Source organism: Glycine soja, chromosome 14, assembly GCF_004193775.1.
Source record: "Glycine soja cultivar W05 chromosome 14, ASM419377v2, whole genome shotgun sequence".
Taxonomy (NCBI): domain Eukaryota; kingdom Viridiplantae; phylum Streptophyta; class Magnoliopsida; order Fabales; family Fabaceae; genus Glycine; species Glycine soja.
The window spans coordinates 9,605,866-9,627,266 of NC_041015.1; the positions used below are offsets into that span (position 1 = coordinate 9,605,866).

The 21,401-nt window shown below is 30.9% G+C and overlaps 1 protein-coding gene across 5 annotated transcripts; it reads left to right on the forward strand.

Annotated features, from left to right (window-relative positions):
• Nucleotides 1-9,688: 9,688 nt before the first annotated feature.
• On the forward strand, nt 9,689-18,440 carry LOC114385461 (guanine nucleotide-binding protein alpha-2 subunit-like). Of its 5 annotated transcripts, none has more exons than XM_028345547.1 (14): nt 9,689-10,210; nt 11,273-11,507; nt 11,605-11,677; nt 12,481-12,518; nt 12,611-12,700; nt 12,864-12,941; nt 13,442-13,549; nt 13,655-13,756; nt 14,363-14,418; nt 15,995-16,147; nt 16,443-16,536; nt 16,695-16,754; nt 16,839-16,918; nt 17,764-18,440. In XM_028345547.1, the coding sequence occupies exons 2-14, from the start codon at nt 11,421-11,423 to the stop codon at nt 17,939-17,941; spliced, it is 1,197 nt and encodes a 398-aa protein (XP_028201348.1). In that variant the 5' UTR covers nt 9,689-10,210; nt 11,273-11,420; the 3' UTR covers nt 17,942-18,440. The 5 variants fall into 5 exon arrangements, with proteins under 5 accessions (XP_028201348.1, XP_028201349.1, XP_028201350.1 ...); XM_028345548.1 differs by having other exon boundaries at nt 11,320-11,507; XM_028345549.1 differs by having other exon boundaries at nt 11,331-11,507.
• The last annotated feature ends 2,961 nt before the right edge of the window (nt 18,441-21,401 follow it).

Sequence of the window (21,401 nt, forward strand, 5' to 3'; positions counted from 1 at the left end):
TGCGAAAGTGAAGGCAAGGTGCTCCGTGCTCGTGCATGGGGGTCGCGACGACGATGAGAAGTGGAAGTACGAGTGGGCGAGACGTCGAGTGCATGTTTCTTCCACGAGATCGCAACTGTGGGAGTGCGTGGTGGTCGCGGTGATGGTGAAGTGTGTGGCTACGACGACATTGAAGGGAGTTAGACAAAGTCACTAACTATTATTCTCTTTTGTGTTATCATCCTCCACGACAGGTTTTCTTCTTTTCATATTCTCTTTTTGAAGTTCTCTTTCATTGTTAAATTTTTAGGTTCTTGTTAAATTTGTAGTTTGACTTTTTTGCTTACCTTGATGTGGCCAATCTGATGACACTCGGCCTCATTGATCTTCTCTTTGCATTTATGTTTTTGTTGTTTCCTTGTTTGGAGAAATGCAACATCATTTCAAGTCTTGTGTGTTTCTAAAACTTGCTTCAATTGTCAAATCCAAATGTATGCAATTGTGTTTATTTGTTTATGTTTTTTTTTTATTTTCCGAATGGATAATCATGTTCATGTCCATTAATGGTTTACCAAGCATTGCATTTTTGTTAAACAACAATAAGTATTATTGTGGATAAATATTACTCAAAGTCTCATACTAATAACAAAATACGTGTATATGTGTAGGCTGTAGCTATAAAAATTCACTTCCCTCTCCCTCTGCATTCATCTCCTAAGTGTGTATTATTATGCATTCAACTATAGAATCACAAATAGCCATTGTAGTGAGGTATTGAGTGTTATACCTACAATGTGAGTGAGATCTGACTCCAACAAGTATAACCATTCGTAAGCGATAGATATAAGGTCAGTTAGAATATCTAAGAAGCATCTCATAATATGATGATTATATTAAGAGTATCTTAGATGAATTATTGTTAAAGTTTGCTATTTTGATTTATTTTAGGGTTAAAATATTTAGTTATGATTTTATATATAGGAATATTAATATGTTTTTTAAATTTAGTAAACTCTTACGAGTTTACAATTCGATTTTATGAGTCGAGTTTACGGAGCCTAAACGAGTCTACATAGAATCACGAGTCTAACAACCTTGAAGGTCATAGTTTCTGCCACAAGAGATTCGAAGCAAGCAATTGTAAAGAAAGTAGTTGAGGTCGGATGTTCTCCATTTTAATCATGAAACACGACTCCAAATCCCAATCCATAACCTTTCTTTACGAAGGCATTGAAATTAACCTTTATCATTCCATCAGTCGACTCACTTTGTTCATACCCAATGAGTTCATGCAATCCATTATCTATCTTAGGTTCAATTCTCTTTGCAAGAAAACCCAATTATTCCTTCGTTTCCAGATTACCACATTAGTTCAAAAAGTCTTATTATGAATTTCCAGTCCTTTTGTAATAGCACGTCACTAACACAAGTTGCCACATTAACAATGGGAGAGTTTGGGAAAATTCCTATATTGGACCCTAACCAAATCCTCTTAACACTCTCACACCCCCAAGAGAGCATGGGTTATTGATTCTTCTTCTTTCAAACAACATAGATAAAGTGTGTCAGTAAGTACTCCCATGAACATTTTTTCCTGGTTATGATTTCAAGTTCCTTAAAGAGTTATGGAGTTATTTGAAAGGAGATGTGGTCAATTTTCTTCAAGATTTTCATATATCTGGTAATTTCTCTAGAGGGTTTAATGCATCATTCATCATTCTTATTCCAAAAATAAGAGAGCAAAAAGGGTGGGGAGACTATAGACCTATATCTTGGTGGGTTGCTTATACAAGATATTGGCAAAAAGACTTCAAAAGGCATTACATGGAGTCATTGATGAGAGCCAAAGTGCTTTTTTTTTTGGGGGGGGGGGGGGGGAGGGGGAAGAGGGGAGGGGAGGAACCTTCTACATAGTGTGATGATAACTAGTAAAGTTGTGGATGAAGCTAGATGGAAAAGGAGGAAATGCTTGGTGTTCAAAGTAGACTACAACTGGCACTTTCTTTTCTACATGATAAGGAGAACGGGATTTCATGATACATGGATCAAGTGGATTAAATGATGTCTTACTTCTAGTTCTGTTTTCATCCTTATTAATGGAAGCCCAACTAATGTGTTTGTGTAGCAAAAAGGAAGGCGATTTCATAACACATTTCCTTTTCAACATTGTGGCAGAAGGTTTAAGTGGATTAATAAGAGAGGCCTCCTCAAAGAACTTGTTTTTTTGGATTTAAAATGGGGAAGTAAGGAGTTGAAGCGAGTCTTTAACAATATGTTGGTGATACAATCTTTGTAGGTGATATGGATATTAACAATGTGGTAGTGATTAAGAGTTTTTTGAACTTGCATGCGGCTTAAAAGTCAACTTCTATACTAGTAGATTTAGAGGGATCGGGGTGGAGTTAGGTATTGAGGAAAGATTTGCAAGATACTTGAATTGTAGAATTCTATCCATTCCTCTAGTGTACTTGAGTATCCTCATTGAGGCAAATCCAAGGAAGGTAGAGACTTAGGATCCAATCATTGAAAAAGTCACCAAAAAGCTCTCTACATGGAAACATAAGCATCTTTCTTTTGTTGGAATAATTTGCTTCATAAATGTGGTACTTTCCTCTATATCTTTTTTCTTTTTATCTTTCTTTAAAATTCCAAAATAGGTATCTAGGAAATTGGTTAGGTTACTAGGAAGGTTTTTGTGGGGGTATGAGGATGGCAAATAAAAGATTTATTGGGTTAGTTGGGACAAAAATTGTAGACCAAAAAACATGGGTTGGGTGTAAAGAACATTTTTTTGTTTAATATGGCCTTGCTTACAAAATAGAAATAGAACTTGTTCCATCATGGGGGATCTTTGTGGGGAAGTGTTCTAGAGTCAAAACACCTTGGATGGCAAGATTTAAACGAGGAGGAGAAATCAAATGAGTCCATTTGCCTTACAAAAAAAAATGAGTCCATTTGGTGGGAGGATTTGAGGCTAGTGTGTGACAGTGAAGTTAAGGGGTGGGTTAATAGTATGATGGAGTGGAAAATTAGGGATGAGAAACACTCGAGGTTTTGGGAAGATAAATGGGTTGGGAGGATTGTTTGCAAAATACCTTTGCAAGACTATACCTTATATCAGAGCAAAAATGGGAGAGTATTCATAAAATGGGAAGAATGAAACATGGCAAATGGAGTTGGGACTTTAAATGGAGGCAACAATGGTTTGAATGGGATAGGGTATAGTGGAGGATTTGCAAAATTTAGTTGATAATGCCAACACTAGTGGACAAGGAGAAGACTGATAGATTTAGTTGAGAGACACCTCAACTAAATTCATGGTTAAATTGACATACATGCCATTGTAGAGAACATATGCTAGAGGACAAAAGGATGATATCTTCAAAAGTTTGTGGGACATCAAAATCCCACCCAAGGTGGCTTTCTTCCTTTCGAGGTTTTTTCATAATAGATTCCTTACTAAGGTAAATCTCAATAGAAGAAATATGCAAGTGCTGGAAAAATGCCCATGTGCTGCAAGGTAAGGCCAACAAATTTTGGTGGTCAATTGGTTAGAGTGCTATTATGTGGAAATTTTGATAGCAAAGAATTGCCATAATCTTTAAGGATAAAGTGCTTGATTTGGAGGTGTTGTGGCAACAAATTATGTTCTTCATCTAGCCATGGCTAAAATCATATAAAAAAGAACTCTCTATCTTGTATTAGTAGTGGATGATGGATCCGTTCGTGTGTTTGTTGCATAAGTGAAATGTTTGGCTCATCGAACTTTTTGGTAGTGGTGTGGTTGTTTTCTTTTTCCTTGTCCAAAAGTTTTGTATCTTCTCCTATGCACATCATAAGCATATAGATTAAAATTCAATCTCTTTTACCAATGGTATCAAGGGATATAGTAATAGAGTATGATGAAATGTTGGTGTTTTGGAAGGTCTTACTTTGGTTAGCATACAGATGTCGATAGTAAAATCTTCGTTGGACACATTTCTTTGTATCTTTTATGAGCGCACCTTGTGCATTTTATGAATGAATTTATTACCGACAAAAAAATGAACATTTTTTCTCTACGAATAACCAATAAAAGTAAATGGAGATAATAACATTCTATTTTTTTTATCACCATGACATTAATGTCAAAAAACTTAGTTGATTAGATATAATAGTGTCGTTCTTTCTAATCATGTGTTTTTTCATCACAAAGCTCAAACCAATATCATATTTAAGGAGGAAATTGAATCTCAGTTTCACTCAAACCAATAACTTTATTTATCCTATATTATAATTCTAATATTTATATTAAATTATATCTATAAAGTTTTTAGGACTATTCTTAAATAAACATATTTTTTAAGAGTTTTTTTTAAAACCGTGTTTTTAGTTAACTAGCATAATAATTTTTTATTGATCATCTCAAATTACTATTTCTCATTATTTATAACATGATTTGGTCTTGTGTAATAAAACTCCAGTTTCTTGTAAAAAAGAAAACCTATAATTTGATTTTCTTATATTGCTTATTTTTTTAATCTAGCCTTTTTATCCTAATTTATAAATTTATAGATTAAATTTTAATATTAAAAAAATTATTAATAAATAAATATAAAATTATATCAAAATATAAATTATTTATCATAAATATTAAATATAATTTATATGTTAAAAATGTTTATTGGTTATAAATTTAAGTTGTATTAAAGTAAACATTTATTCTTTTACTGTGCAAGTTAAAATACTAGTTAAACAAAAAGCAGAATTTAATATTAAGTTTATTGTTTGGTAATAAGGGTTCATTTAGTAGTCAAAATATGATAATATAAAATATAAAAGTTTGGTAAATGTAAGACAAAATAACAACATAGATCTTTACGTATATGATATTTGATGTGTATGACATCTATATCTATATCCATATATATAATATAGATTTCTAATTCATTATGATAAAATCACAATGCATGCTTTTTTATTTCATAAAAAGTAAAATAAATATTAAATTAAAATAACTTATATGAATATATGTGTATATCACGTGAGATGACTAATTTCATGAGAGTGAGTGAAATAAATATTGATTATTAGATTTTTTATTGGATAATTAAGATTAAAACATACAATTTTTTTTCTCATTTGCTTTTCTTGAAAACTAATTGATCACATAAAAGTTAGCAAAGTAGTTACATGATTACTTAAAAAGACATATGCATATTTTTTCTTCTAATTTTGATCATTTAAATATGATCTAACAAACAATATTTATAATTTTGATTAATTGAGCTTTTAGTTCTTTATTTTTTTAAAATTTAAATTTTTAGTCCTTCAAAATTTATTTATCAACTTTTAGTTCTTCATTAATTTTTTGTTAGCATTTTTAGTCCCTAAAAGAAATTTGATTATTTTTAGTTCCTTATTTATTTTTATTGCTCAAAATTAGTCTAAAATATATGAAATTATGAGATTAAAGTAAGACAAAACAAGGACAAATCTTGAATAATAAAAATAAATAAAAGATTAAAAATAGGCAAAAAAAATTGAGAGATTAAAACTAGTGATGAAAATTAATGAAAGATTAAAAATTGACAAAAAAAACTTTTAAAAGACTAAAAATTATAATATAAAATAATAAGGACTAAAAACTAATTTACCTAGTAACTTTCATTTCTTACTATCAAAACTTTTTTGAATTGATACACATTTTATGCTTACATATACAGTAATGTCAATTCATAGACTAAACAAGTTATATATAACTAAAGTAATCGGTATATTTAATAAACTCAATTTTTAACTTAAATCTAACATTTAATTCCAAAACCAAGTTGAATGAATTAATTACTATAATCAAAATTCGAATTAATTTCAGTTAGTTCGATTCATTGATAGCATACCATGTTACTTGTAGTCAACAAGTAGAAGATTTGTGATCATAAATGAGTCAAACTTTCACACAATACTTTAATAACAACTTAATATCAAATAATTACTAGTAATAAAGAAGCATGGTGGGATCAAAGATCAGGTAAAGAAAACATTGAAAAAAAGAAGAAGAATGATCAACAAGAAGACCATTGATTGACCTTTTACTTTGAATTTCCGTTTCGTAAACCCCTCTAGAAACTTTGGTTGTAAAGTGCAATTTAGACGCAAATAAGTCCAATATATGAACCTTTCACAGTGTGATTGAGTGAGCTTTTTATTAGTTATTATAATTATAATTATAATATTAGTGAGAATTGATTTTGTGGATACTAATTTTTTTTAGAACAACTAGTTAATAACTTTTAACAAAAACTTCCTATTAAATATTTTATTTTCATTAAAAAACTCAATCTTAAAACTTTTTTTCCTTACAAAGCTGACCTTAAGAAATTTAAGTGTAGTTCTATTCGGACTAACAAACATGTTGGTTAATTAAATGCTTAACTCAATCAGTAATTATTGAAAATAAATTTAATATTTTCATAATCAATTTTTCAACGTACCAAGAATTAAATATACAAATTTATTTAAGTATATACTATTTTTCTATTTCAAAATAATTTTTGTCAATTATTTTAGGTTGTTTTACAGAGAAAAAAATAAAAAAGAATAATAATTTTATAGCTTTAACTTTGTATCATTATTAATATTTATTTTATTTATACATTTTTTTATCTTTCATTAATATGGTAAGAAATATAACTGAAAAAAAAAATTATATTACATTAAATATCTAAAATTACAATGATTTTGAAACAATTTTTTATACACAATAATTATAATAAAACTTAGGTTTAATTGCAAAAATGTCCCTTATTTTTCTCATTTCACTAAATTAGTCCCTTTATTTTTTAATTCACTATCGAAAATCCTCCTATTTTTCAGAATTCACTACCTGAATCTCTAGAAGAAAAAATTGAACATTGATTGTTAGCTTATAACGTTAACTATCATATGTCCGCATATAATTGGTCGTTTAAGAGATAGTGTTGAATCAAGTGGTCTCGAAATAATTAGGAAGGGGGAGTTGAATTAATTATGAATGTGTCTTGACTAATTAAAAATTATCATTCTTAATATTACTAAATTCAATTTTGGCTTTAAAGAGTGTAAGGAAGAAGAAAATAAACACAAGATTTATACTGGTTCGGTCACAACCCGTGCCTACGTCCAGTCCCTAAGCAACCCACGATTCTTGAGATTTTCAATAATCTTGTAAAATCCTTTACAAGCAAAGAGCCACAAAGGATGTACCCTCCCTTGTTCTCTTTGAACAATCAAGTAGATGTACCCTCTACTTGAAGCGAACCACAAAGGATGTACCCTCCCTTGTATTCACTATTACAACTAAGAAGTTACCCGCTTCTTACACAGAATTCTCAAATGGCTAGTTCTTTAAATTTAGTGTTTGGACAAAGAATTCGCAAACGGTTAGTTCTTTGAATTCTTTGTTTGGGGAATCAAAAGAATTCTCAGACGGTTAGTTCTTTGAATTCTTTTGGCAAGAAGCAGAAGGAAAGAATCAAAAGAATTATCAGACGGTTAGTTCTTTAAATTCTTTTGGCAAGAGGGAGAAGGAATGAATCAAAAGAATAACACAAGTTTTTTGACCAATGAACTTTTCTTGACAAAGAAAGTATTAAACAAAAACTCTTAGAAAGATGTTTAGAAATGGATTAGAAAGTTTTTTTTTTAAATTCGTGCCATGGTCACATATTTATAGTCATTTGATGGCTCTTAAAAAGCCAAGTTAAAAGTTGTGACTCTTGGCAATTTCTTCAAAACTAATCACTTTAAAAGTTGTGACTCTCTTGAAAACAAGTCACTTTAAAAGTTGTGACTCTTTTGAAAACTAATCACTTTAGAAGTTGTGACTCTTGAAAAAATCTTCAGAAACTAGTTACTTTAAAAGTTGTGACTCTTTTGAAAACTAGTCACTTTAGAAGTTGTGACTCTTGAAAAAATCTTCAGAAACTAGTCACTTTAAAAATTGTGACTTTTGGCAATTTATTTTTCAAAATTAGTCACTGGTAATCGATTACCATTATAGTGTAATCAATTACACATCAACAAATGTGACTCTTCATGTTTAGATTTGAAAACCAACGTTTAGAAACATTGATAATCGATTACAAATGTTGTGTAATCAATTACACAAGTTTGAAAATGTTTTATCACAAGTTGTGACTTTTAAAATTTGAAATCCAATGTTTAAAAACATTGGTAATCGATTACATGCCCATGATAATCGATTACTACTTTGTAAAACAGTTATAAAACTGTTTGGGCTTCTGGTAATCGATTACTGCCTTCTGGTAATCGATTACCAGAGAGTAAAAACTATGGTAAAAGATTTTTCTTTGAAAAATTCTTTTGAACAAATTGTGATATTCAATCTTTTTTTTTGAAAAAATATTTTTATACTTATATTGATGTTTTTCTTGAAGTTCTTGCATATCTTGAGTCTTCTCTTGAATCTTCACTTGAATCTTGATTGAACGACTCTTTGATTCTTGAAACTTGCTTCCTTGACATCATCAAAATAAACTTGGAAAGCTTTGCTTCCACAGATAGTTATGTGTTTAGGAAATATCATTATTGGTAACTAAAATAATTAATTATTTACGCGACTTCGAATTTATCTTCATCAGTAATTAGGTAATTAATAATTATTTCAGAAACAATTACCCTAACCCCAAAACGTAAACTTTATCTACCCAAAATCCCTAATCTTCACATTTCCAAAAATCCCTAATTCCCAAAATCAGCAACACGAACCCAAACTGAGCAATAAGAATGCGAGACGCGCGAGGTGATTAGTCTCCTCCTCGTTGGTGTTTGTCGAGTTTTTGGGCTTCTGATTCGACGGAAGTCGTTGTCACTTGGTGGTTGAACAAGGAGAGGTGTGGAAGCTTTGTGCGCGTGACCTCTTCGACTTTGGGACTTGGAGTTGTACGACAATGCACTCCTTCCCATGGGAACGACATCGACGAGGAAGTGACAAACACGAAGACTGTGTTAGGCAATAGGAGATGCGACAAGGTTTTGGGAAAAGAAAACACAATGAGGGGTTGGGAATGGAGGCACAACGAAGTGTGGGAATGAAACAACCACAAGAAGGCTTGAGAAGGGTGGCACAATGAGGTGTGGGAACAAAACTATGATGAAGGAAGGGTTTGAGAACGAAACACGAGATGGAGGAAGGGTTGGGAAGGGGACGTGAAAAGGAGGAAGGGTTGGGAATCATGGGTTTGAGAATTAGAGTATGATAAGGGGAATTTGTCCCTCTTTTTTTACTTACCACCAATTTTTAATACAGTTAAAAAATTATCCTAATGTAATTAATTTAGTTTAATTAATCACTGATAATGATTAACATAAAATAAACTAACAATAAATGTTTAATTTTTTCTCTAGAGATTCGGATAGTAAATTTTGAAAAAAATAAAAAACTACAATAATAAATTTAAAAAATAGAAAAATTAATTTAATAAAATAAAAAAAAAACTAGAGATTCTTTTTACAATCAGGCCTAAAACTTATTGTTAGCATGTATTTTTCCAATAAGATATATAGTAAAAGAAAGAAATTGACTTCTCTGTTGTTCTTTTTCCCATTATGTCTATGTTGTCCATATAATTATGTTAATATTTAATTTTATAATACAATTTTTAAACTATGTGATTTTGAAGGAGACAATACATGGACAACTAAAGAAGGGACAATCGACAAACTAGCTCCAAAAGAAAAGTGTTAGTAATTGCTCTGGCCTCGCTTTCTGTGTCTCTGTCTTTGACCGAAGCCAAAGAAGAGGAAGAAACCTTAGCAGCTTTCGGCGCTCTTTTTCTTTAATCTCTAATCTATTTTCCTTTTCCCTTCTTCCCTTCCAATTTTTCCCATATCATATTCAATTCTGTGTCTCTATGACACACTAGTACTTGTTGTTTTGTGTACCCATTATTACCCACACACCCCAAATACAAATTATATTCTAATCCATTATTTTATATTACTATTACCTTAAACTAAACAAAAATAAGTTATTGTTGTTGTTGTTATGTTTTTATATACTGGAGTGATGTATCTCCCTGGTTTCTACTCTCTATGCAATGAACAAAGCAACTGAAATTGTTGCTTTTTAGCTTCAACAATCTCTCATCCAACGCATCAGCCAAATCTAGTGGCATATCTCAGCCTTCACTTTCACAACACTGCCAAAAAAAAAGAAGTAGAAAAAAAGAAACCCTTTACTTCTTTTTAGGTAACCCTCTTATTTTTTGCTGTTGCATTCTTATTCTCTCTCTCTCAAGATCGTTCCTTTTCTTGGTAATTTGAGATGGGTTGGATTTTCTTTTGGCTGAGGAGATTTTGTAATTGATTTTGCACTTGCTTATTCACATCGAGATGTGGATGTGTTCATTTGAATTTGTGTGTGTTCGTGTGATCTAGCATTTGATTTGTGTACCATTTTGGAATGCATTCTCTTTTCTTTGTTTAACTTTCATGGGTTGATTGAATATTGCATGCTAATGGTTTTAGTAGCATTTGAGCCGCTGAATTTTCTTGCTCAGTTTGAAGAGATTGATTTGTTTCTGTTGTTAGGTATGGGGCCTAACTGACCAATACTAAAATTAAGAAAAGCAAGAAAGGGAAAAATGAAAGTGTATGCCCAAATGAATTGATTACTTTCTTTTATGTCTATGGATGGGGGAGGGTTCAGGGGGGTTAGCACACAAGAGATTTATGAGTTGATTATTTTGGGGAACTCAAAAAGCACACTCTAAGATATAGCAAAATAGTGGGTCATGTAAATTTCTATTACAATCCTGGGTATCTTAATTATCCTCATAACCCTGTCCTCAACATGGGGTTGCTTGTGAGATTATCTGATTGGTGGGCTTAGCCACAAATGTGGTGAAATTCTGGGTACATTGCTGTGTGCTACTGCCTTGGACCTTTGTGTCACTCATACTTTATTCATATGTGATCACTAAATCCAGTAAATTGTTCCCCGGTTGCAAAAGAGTGGAGAATCTCCTATTGTCCATTCACAATAGCATTTTGGCCTTTTGGGAAAATAACTTATTGAGAATAGTTCTCAACTTCAAATGCAACGTGGCAAATATTTTGGCACATGCAGGCTTTAGACTTTTAGTTCAACCTCTTATCTAGCTGTGCCTGCGTATTTTGGCACATGCAGGTTTTAGACTTTTAGTTCAACCTGTTATCTAGCTGTGCCTGCATCTCTATTACCTCATTCAGCTGTCTTATTAGCTTGAGTGGAATATCAACTTATGAAGTGACTTGAGATCTTACTTTGCAGGGACGCAGGTCGTGTTTGTCTTGTTTTGGCTGCTGACACTATCATAGTTTTTTGTTAGGTGAAATCAAGCCCACTAATGTGTGTACGCATTAGAGAAGGGCATTGAAACAAAGTGTGATTTCTGGTGGAGCTTGATTAGTCATCTTCTATGCTGTCTTTTGTAACAGAAAACATGGGCTTACTCTGTAGCAGAAATCGCCGGTATAATGATGCTGATGCTGAAGAAAGTGCACAGGTCTGTTATAGTCAACAAAGTAAATACTTTTTAAGTTCTTAATCTTGAAGTGTTACATACATGGCCTTTAATTTGACTAATGTGTGTGCATCTGCAGACTGCAGAGATTGAAAGAAGAATAGAATTAGAAACGAAGGCTGAAAAGCATATTCAGAAACTTCTACTACTTGGTACATTTTGCTTGGGCAGTTTTCTTATCGATTTGTTGTGTATGCTTCACTAATACATCGTAAAGTTAAAGTTTTCCAATTTAAGTGATAAGCACTTGGAATCTAGTATAGTATAAGTGGTGACAATGCTTCCCTGATTTGAAGGAGTTCCAAATATTGTTTGTATGTAGTTTCTGCTGGTGATTAGAGTGTTTCCAAAAAAAAATCGGTGCTCAGAAATGGCACTGTCACTTATGTTATCATTTTTTTGTCTCCTTTATGGAGAAACCTGCAATCTCTGAAGTACAAGGTCTTTTACTATTAAAAAAAGAAAGTTGTTTATCTTCTTATTGAGCTTTACCTGATTCATAAGAATATGTATGTTAGATATAAAATCATTCGAGTCTTCACCTAATAGCTCAAGCTTTTGGGATAGCTGGTGATTAACATGATATTAGTATTTAGAGATTCTATGACCAAGTGGTCAAGTATTCAATGCTTTCATCCCTCATTCTTCTAAATAAAAGCTTTGTAGCAGGAAGTGTTTTAGTTTCTATTGTTCAGGAAATTATTTGATAATTTTATACTCATGATCATGGCTCAGGCCTTTAAGATTTGGAATAACCGATCAGACAGGATATCATGTTATCCTTATTTATCTTGGATGTCTACTTCCGTTAGTTATGTGGTCTATCCTGTTCCTATTCATTGAGATATTCATTTAATTGAATCATATATGCAATAATTGCTTAATTTATTGCTTAGTCGCGTTTGCTATTTTTCTTCTGGACTTATTTAAATGTTTCAATTTTCCTTTTGTTTAGGAGCTGGAGAGTCAGGGAAGTCCACAATATTTAAGCAGGTAAGAAAATGCATAGTTGTCCTTGTTTTTAGCTTTGTATATACTTGCTATATTGTTGATATTTATTTGTTTATTTTGTCTGTAATATGCAGATAAAACTTTTGTTTCAAACTGGCTTTGACGAGGCAGAACTAAAAAGCTACTTACCAGTCATTCATGCTAATGTGTATCAGACAATAAAAGTACGCAATACTTGAAAGGGTGTGTTAATTATTTTTCTCTTTAAAATACAGAGTTTGCAGTGTCCACTGCTTATAGTTTAAAAAAGTTTTCTGTGAATCGGGTCTTATTGGAGCTAACTGAGTAAAGTGTAATCCTTAATATGTACTTGATGTGTTTATACAGTTACTGCATGATGGATCAAAGGAGTTTGCCCAGAATGATGTTGATTCTTCAAAGTATGTTATATCCAATGAAAATAAGGTAGTTTACTGTTACCATCTCTATTATTCCTTACTATAGTATGACCAAGAATTTTAGAATGTGGTATCTTGTTAAACAAATTTTTTTAAAGAACTATAATCAATTATACACAGGCTTCTTTTTTATTTTAATTTTATTTTTAGTGAATTTTTTTTGCTTTCCTCAAATTATCAATGAATTTATTAGAAATATAATATAAAACCATTCACATGTCTTTACCCAACTACTTAAGCTTTTGAGATAGTTGGTTCATGACATGATATCAAAGTCTCTATGACCAAGGGGTTTAGAGTTTGATCCTTGTCATCCCCATTCTTCATATAAAAAGTTGAATTTTTGGCACAAGGTAGGTTTCCATGTTCATTATCCATACTTCAAGCCCAAATAGCCATTGCCTGAGAAGGCATGGTAGAAATATAGTATAAAACCATTCTCACCTGTGTTCATCCAACAGCTTAAGCTTTTGGGATAGTTGGTTCATGACAGAATTGTTCTGGCAGGAAATTGGGGAAAAGTTATCAGAAATTGGAGGCAGGCTGGATTACCCATATCTCACCAAGGAGCTTGCACAGGAAATTGAGAATCTGTGGAAGGATCCTGCAATTCAGGTGGCTAGATGGCACACTTTGGTTTCTTTTTCTTAAATTTCGCTATAGTTATTTTTTTGGCATCAGTTAATTAGTATTATGTACCACATATTTTACTTTCTGTAGGAGACATATGCCCGTGGTAGTGAGCTTCAAATTCCAGATTGTACTGATTATTTCATGGAAAATTTGCAAAGGCTGTCTGACACAAATTATGTGCCAACAAAGGTAGCGAAAATCTATCATACTTTTACATAGATTTAAATCAAATTCATAATTTCATTTTTATCTGCCCTTGGTACATTGCAGATCTGATTTATTTCTTCCTGGTTGGTGTGGTATTTTTTATTTTCTTGATGTTTTGGGTTTGAGGATCCAAATAATTTTCTTCTCTTCTTACCTTTGCTTGTGTAACATTCAACAGGCATGGGTTACAACTCATGACATTTCTATTTTATTACCAATAAGAAAAGTGATTTAAAAGGGTCTGAAAAAAATTATTTGCTTCATATTTGTAAAAAGATCAAGTCATAAAGTGTGCCATTCTTGATCTCAAGTAATTAGTGGTATGTAAGTATGTCCTGTTTGGCCTTATTTTGCTGTCTTTTTGTGCATAAATCAACTCATCTTGTTGGTATATTATTGTTGTGATATTAATCATACTATATTCTGCAAAAGTAACTTGGTGCCCATTCAGCAGACTAAATAGAGGATATGTCTTGGAAGAAGTTCACTGAATTTTTATTTTCTCTTTGAAGTCATAGACCCTTAAATTTGAAATGGTTGTACATTCAAAAAATTGTCATAATTCCTCACTTTGTTTGACAACTGCAGGAGGATGTTTTGTATGCAAGAGTGCGTACCTCTGGCGTTGTTGAGATCCAGTTCAGGTAAACATGCTGGCTGGCTTCATTTGTCCTACTGAAATAATACAAATAAATGCTTATTACTGTCCTTGTTGGTTCTAAATTCAGAATGAAGGCCTGTTTGGGAGGGGGGGGGGGGGGTTGGAGATTATAATGATTCTTGCTAATTTAAAGAGGTAACTGGAAAACAAAGAAGCAAATTTGTTGAACAATCCATCATTTATAGTAACATCATTTCTCTATATATGAATGCAAGACAAGACAAGATTCGGATAAGAAAAGCATTAGAGAAAAAGTGTGGTAGCACCTATTAAGGCAAAGATGGTAGAATCTTCTGATTTGGTCATTTGCAAAGAGACCAATAGAAGCCTGGTAAGAAGAGTTGATCAGATGGGAATAATATCTAGTGGTAGAGGAAGACCAATAAAAGCTTTAAATGAAAGCATTAAGACAGACTTAGATCTAAATGATTATTCCACAAACTTGAACACAATTGCAACGTTTAATCCATGTAACCGACCCCACTTAGGGGGAAATGACTTTTTGTTGTTGTACTATTTCTCTCTGTATATATTTCACAATATTCTCCAAATAGGACATAAAAAACTGTATTAGATTTATACATTTGCTGAGTGCTATTAATTGGAGAATGTCTGAATGACATCCCTTAAGTAATACTTAAATTATGGCATTTATTCTCTTCCTCTTCTGTTATTGTTGTTTGTTACTTTGTTCTTCTAGTTGTGGTTGTTAGTAAGAGTTACTACTGTCTTTGATGAATCTTGTTATGTTTGAGGTGGGAGGAAAGAGCTGCCTGTTTGGTATAGCTGCCTATGTAAGGAGCTTCCAACAAGGTGGAGTCACATCCAGATATATTTGAGGAAAGGGTTGTTCATTAGATAAAGTCTTTCTAGATAGTTGGCCTATCCTATGATGAAAAGTCTTTAAGTGAGGTGGAGCTGCCTTAGATTAGTGTTGTTAGCCAATATGGTGTTACCATAATAGGTGTCAAAGTCTAGTAGCAAGAGCCGTCTCGTGGTTTTGGCCATCTAGAAGAAGAGGTATTGCAAGACTTTCCCAATTTCTCTGTCATGAACCCACTATCCCAATTCTTAAACTGTTTGGCGAAACACAAGAATAATTTTATATAGTTTTAATTTAAATCATAATAAGTTAAGATTTATATTTATCAGTTATATTTTTGAGCTGCCTAGTTCTCTATTCTTTCCTAATCCTAAACCTATAATTCTTTTAACAGTTCTTGTTCTAGCATTGTCCTGACATTTGATTGCTGTAATTGGTCCTCATTGCTCATGGTTCTATGTTATTCTCTGTTCTTATCCAGACTACATGATATCCATGTCCACCTTCTCATATCATCCAAATAGTTATAAGCGATAAAAACTGGTGGCATTACTTTTTTTTCCGTATGTTTTTCAAATGATCTTTGTTATGCTTGTCTTAGTGTGTGTGACTGATATATATACTTGACATTTACTGCCCTTAAAAAAAAGTACTTTATATTTACTATCACTTTACTTTTTTCTTTAACATAATATGGCATACAGTGTAGAACTACTCATCAACATATATTGGTAAGTCTTTGCTATTTTGACAGCCCTGTTGGGGAAAGTAAGAAAAGTGGTGAAGTCTATAGACTCTTTGATGTTGGCGGCCAGAGAAATGAGAGGAGAAAATGGATCCATTTGTTTGAAGGAGTTTCAGCTGTAATATTCTGTGCTGCAATTAGCGAGTATGGTCTACCATTTAACTCTTTATTTTAATATGAAATTGTCTAATCTCAAAAACACATATAAGGTTTTTGCATATACATCTGTTCTTCGCACTTGTAAGGTTCACTTGAAGTTTTTATTTGAGTGGGTGTTTGGTTTAGTTACTAATAAAAAAAGGTCTGCATAAGATAGTTTGTGCTAGGACATTGAGTCAACAAATTAATTCTTGTATTCTTTCAATATTGCTGGCAAGAGTGCATCACAGTTATTAAACGTACAAAGCTAATAAGGTATCGACATCACACTTGCCTTCAGGTATGATCAGACACTTTTTGAGGATGAAAACAGAAACAGAATGACCGAGACTAAGGAACTTTTCGAGTGGATCCTGAAGCAACCATGTTTTGAGGTTTCCTTTTTATAGTCTTTTTTAACTTCAACTTCTACTACAATTACGTAGAAATTTCTATGCCATACTTTTCTTTCTCAGGTCCCTTTGTACTTTTTTGTCAGTTAACTTTTCTACTTATCTCACAAAAAAATGATGTCATTCTCTTTTCTACACAGAAAACATCCTTCATGTTATTCTTAAACAAGTTTGACATATTTGAGAAGAAGATCCTGAAAGTAAGAACCATCTGAATGTTGTACATTTTATCCTTGCTGGAGCGGTATCATCATTTCAGTCTAATAATGTCTTGCATTGTGCAGGTCCCACTTAATGTATGCGAGTGGTTCAAAGATTACCAACCAGTTTCAACAGGGAAACAAGAAATTGAGCATGCTTATGAGTAAGCAACTTCTTTATACTGCTGAGGCATATAGAATAAAGAATGTTGCTGACGGAAAAGTAGTTGATCCTGGCCAATAGAGGCCTTCCAAATTTTAGACATTCTTGCATTGTTATATAACTGCTTTCTATTGCATGAATAAGCCTTAAGAATCTTGGTTTTGTTTTCATCAGAACCATATTTATACTCATGTTGATGACCTTATATAACATAATAAGCAAGGTTATGACCTTACTATAATTGCTCAAGGGCTGTTAGGCTTAAGAAAATGATTTTTATTTTCATTTTATGTTTTAACTTTTAATTATAAAAATGTTATCTTATTTTCAAATGCTTTATAGGAGAGACTAGAAACTTTTTATTGTTTTTTGTTTTCATTGTCTCTTATGCAGATTTTTGTTTCTTCTTTTCAAATGTTTTAGAGAAAATAGTCTATTAATTGAATTTTACACTATTTTCCATTTACAAATTGTCATGTATGATAAATTTGCTGACTTTTATAATTATTACCTTAAAAGTCTTCCCATGATTTCTGATTGGTTGATAATATAATTTTTTTTTTTTTACAAAGACAGTGTATAGAAATTAAACTCAATGTTTTATAGGAATGACTAGAAACAACTTTTTATTGTTTTCTGTTCACATTATTTCATGTACAAACTTACAGGAAATAAAGAGATGTTTTTGTTATTAAAAGTGAAGACAGAAAACATATTTTTGAACTAAACGGCCCTAGCTATCTTCAAAGAGCCACTACTAAAAACGGGAAAATAGAAAATTCCTAGTACTTGATTAATTGTTCATAATCAACACAACTAATTGACTTGGATATTTATTTTTTTCAGGTTTGTGAAGAAAAAATTTGAGGAGTCATATTTCCAGAGCACTGCTCCTGATCGTGTTGATCGCGTCTTTAAGATCTACCGGACCACTGCCCTTGATCAGAAGGTTGTGAAGAAGACTTTCAAGCTTGTTGATGAGACTTTGAGGCGGAGAAATCTATTTGAGGCTGGCTTGTTATGAGCAGTGATGAACCATATATGTTATAAAAAGGGATAACAATATTTTTACATTGAAGAGGTGACCAGATTTTGGGTATACTAGGGAGTCAGGTATACTAAATATTAAATCGATTTGTTGAATATTATTTCAAGTTAATCTTGTGGAGAAAGAAAAGCCTTTTCTTGGAGTTGATCTCCACATCCATCTTCAAAGGGCAAATTTATTACTACTAGTCTATTACTACTCAAGTTTCAAGATTTGATATCATGATTTGTGATCATGCTTTAATAGATTGAAAATCACTAATCATATGATATATTTCATATTTCATACTATTAGTGATTATATTTTGCCTCCTAGTGGTCTTGTGTTGATGTGCATGCATCATGCATATGCATGCACACGTGTAAATAATTTGGAGATGTGCCAAGTGTCATGTGCTGGCTTTGTCGACTTCTGAATTCAGACCTTATAATTTGCTTTTAATACTCGTTTCGAATATTGGTCGGCATTGGTACTATTATTCTTTTCTATGATGCTTGAGACACTTTCATCACACTATTTTAACACATTGTTTACATATACACGTTTTCTTTTGGCACCATTGTTGTTGGCTATCATGACTTGTGCTTACGTGCTTGACTTATGCTTCGTAATACAAACGCAAAATTTTCAAATTAAGGACTACCTTTGTTGAACGGCAATCGGTTGAGGGAGGCACAAGACATGTCCGAATTTTTAGTTTGTCTATTAATCCTTTGGTTGTGTTTAGATTTATGATTGGATGAGTGAGATGGAATGGAATTTTAATATATTTTACTTTTTAATTTATTAAATTAAAATGGAATGATTAATGATGAAATGAAGCATGTATCATTTTATCTATATTTAATATCCTAATCTTTATATCAATAATGTCACAAATGATTAATGATGAAATGAAGTATGTATCATTTTATCTCTGTTTAATGTCCTAATCTTTATATTAATAATGACACAAATGGTAGTGGCTGTCCTTTAATGAAGTGATTTAAGATTTGAATTCTTTAATGAAGTGATTTAAGATTTGAATTGTGATTGATCTCTTAGGTATAAAATAGATTCTGTTGGAAAGATGTGTTTATGGGTTCAGATGAAAGTTAATCCTTGTTTGGGGTGGAAATAACTTTGTACAAATATCATAATTATTAAAACAAAATATTAAGATAAGTTTAGTATCAGAAAAGTTTTTTCATATTCAAAAATCATAAATTTTAATATTTTCTAAAAATAAATAAAATTTATTTGATTGACCATTGAAATTTTAAGATAAATTTTGTAGAAATTAAATAATTATGTAGTATTTTTATTACATTAAATAATTTAATAAAGAGTAAAATGATATTTTTACTATAATAAAAAAGTTACTTGAAAAACTAAGATTTTGAAATTTTTTCTAATTAAAAAATATTTTCAAAAAACATCTTTTTCAGAATTATTATTTTTTAAAAATTGATATTAAAGATAAAAAAAAATTAAGTTTCTCAATCAATTGATGGTAAACCAAAAGTTTATCCCATGTGAAATGTTCACTTAAGGCTAGGAATGGGAAAAGGGGTGTTCGAATTCTCGTGTGCTACTCGGGTTTCGTGGAAATCGGTGTTAGATTATGTTCAGGAAAATGACGTAAAATATGCACACGGCACCGCCCAACTCAAATATCTATTTTATATTATTATAATTTCTTATTTTTAATTGCATATTTTCTACATCTATTTCACATACTATCTTCACATCCTTTCAATCATCTCAAAATATGATAAATTTATCTGTGTCCAAACACTTCGTTTTTTTTTTTTTTTTAAATCGTTCATTGCTCTACTATATTTTATCTCTAAACTAAATTTCAATAGTTTCTTTTTCAAAATGTCAATAGTTAACAATAATTTATATCACATAAGCCATTAATTAGATATATTATTTTGAAGTTTATTCACAGAAAAAGAATTTTTTAGTCTAGCATGATTAAGCGAAGCCTCTTTGAGCCAGCCTATTTCCACGGCTAGATATTCACAATTAGAGTTTGGGTAAAAAAAATACATAAATAACAAATCCTAGTTGATAATACAATTAAGGTAATTAGGAAAGTCTAAATCATGTCCTAATTATGATAACTAAAAATGATAACTAGAAAAATCAAAATCATTCTCCTAATTATAGTAACTAAGAAAGCTTATCCATACCAAATAATGAAAACAAATAACTTCCGATTTGGTTTGTGATGTCAAAAATAAATAAATAAAATATATAATTAACATACAATAAAAAATTCTTCATTGAAGGAACTATGGTTAAACGATAATGAAAAAAATTGTTGTATCAAAACTGTTATATATTTTTTAAAAAAAACATATATATTAAAGGAGTGTAATGAATTATGATTTTGAAAGATTTAAAAGATTTTTTTATTAATCAAAACTTTTTAAATGATATAAATTGTGGGATTCAATTAGGATTATTAAGATTTTTTAAAAAGCCTAAAAAAACTGATAATATTTCATTAAGATTTTTTTCAACTTATAAAAACTCATCTTATATTCACAAATATATAAATTTTGATGATTTTGTTTTTTATAAATTTTGATGAATTTCATATAACTTTTTAATAAAAAGTATAAATATTACATTCATCAAACAATCTTCAACAAAAACCTTAAGACTTTTGTTTTTCTATATTCTTCTTTCTCCCCGCACATGTAATCTGAACATCGGTTTCCCACTGTTTATATCCTCTTTTATGTAGATTTTATTTTCTATGTTGTGGAATTTTATACGGTCTTGGTTCTTGGAATGATGTTGTTGGGGGATTGCAAAATCGGGATGATGCTATTAGGGGATTTTATGATATTGAAAAGATTTATGAGATTACATTATGATTTAGACTAATCTTTTAGACTTATGAGGTTTGGGTATATGTCCACATTTTGTGTTGTATTTGCTTATAAAAATCCCTAACTTTATTTTAATGGCCCTTGTAATTTTGAACATTTTTTTAATAATTAATAGAATTATTTCAAATTTTATAAATAATTAATAGGATTATTTTAAATCTTATAAATTCATAAATTTTTTTAAAATTCTCATAATATAAATTTAATAAATTTAAATTATAAAATCTTTAAAATATTTTTAAAAAATCTGATAAATTATATCATTCATACGTTATCTTTTTAAATTTTTTTATGTAAAAATAATCTTTTAACATTCCTTTAAATTAACAATGTATAAATACACAATAATGAATTGTTACGTATAGAAAAATAATTGATTTTTATAATAATTATATTACTAGTCATATGTGTAAATGATTAAGCTATTATGTTATATTAAATCTTGTTTTATTTTAAAGTAAAAGATTCAGAATTATTTTACTAAAATAAAATAAATAAAAACTTCTAAATATAAAAATAACCTCAATGAATTAAGTACTATTATGAGGGAG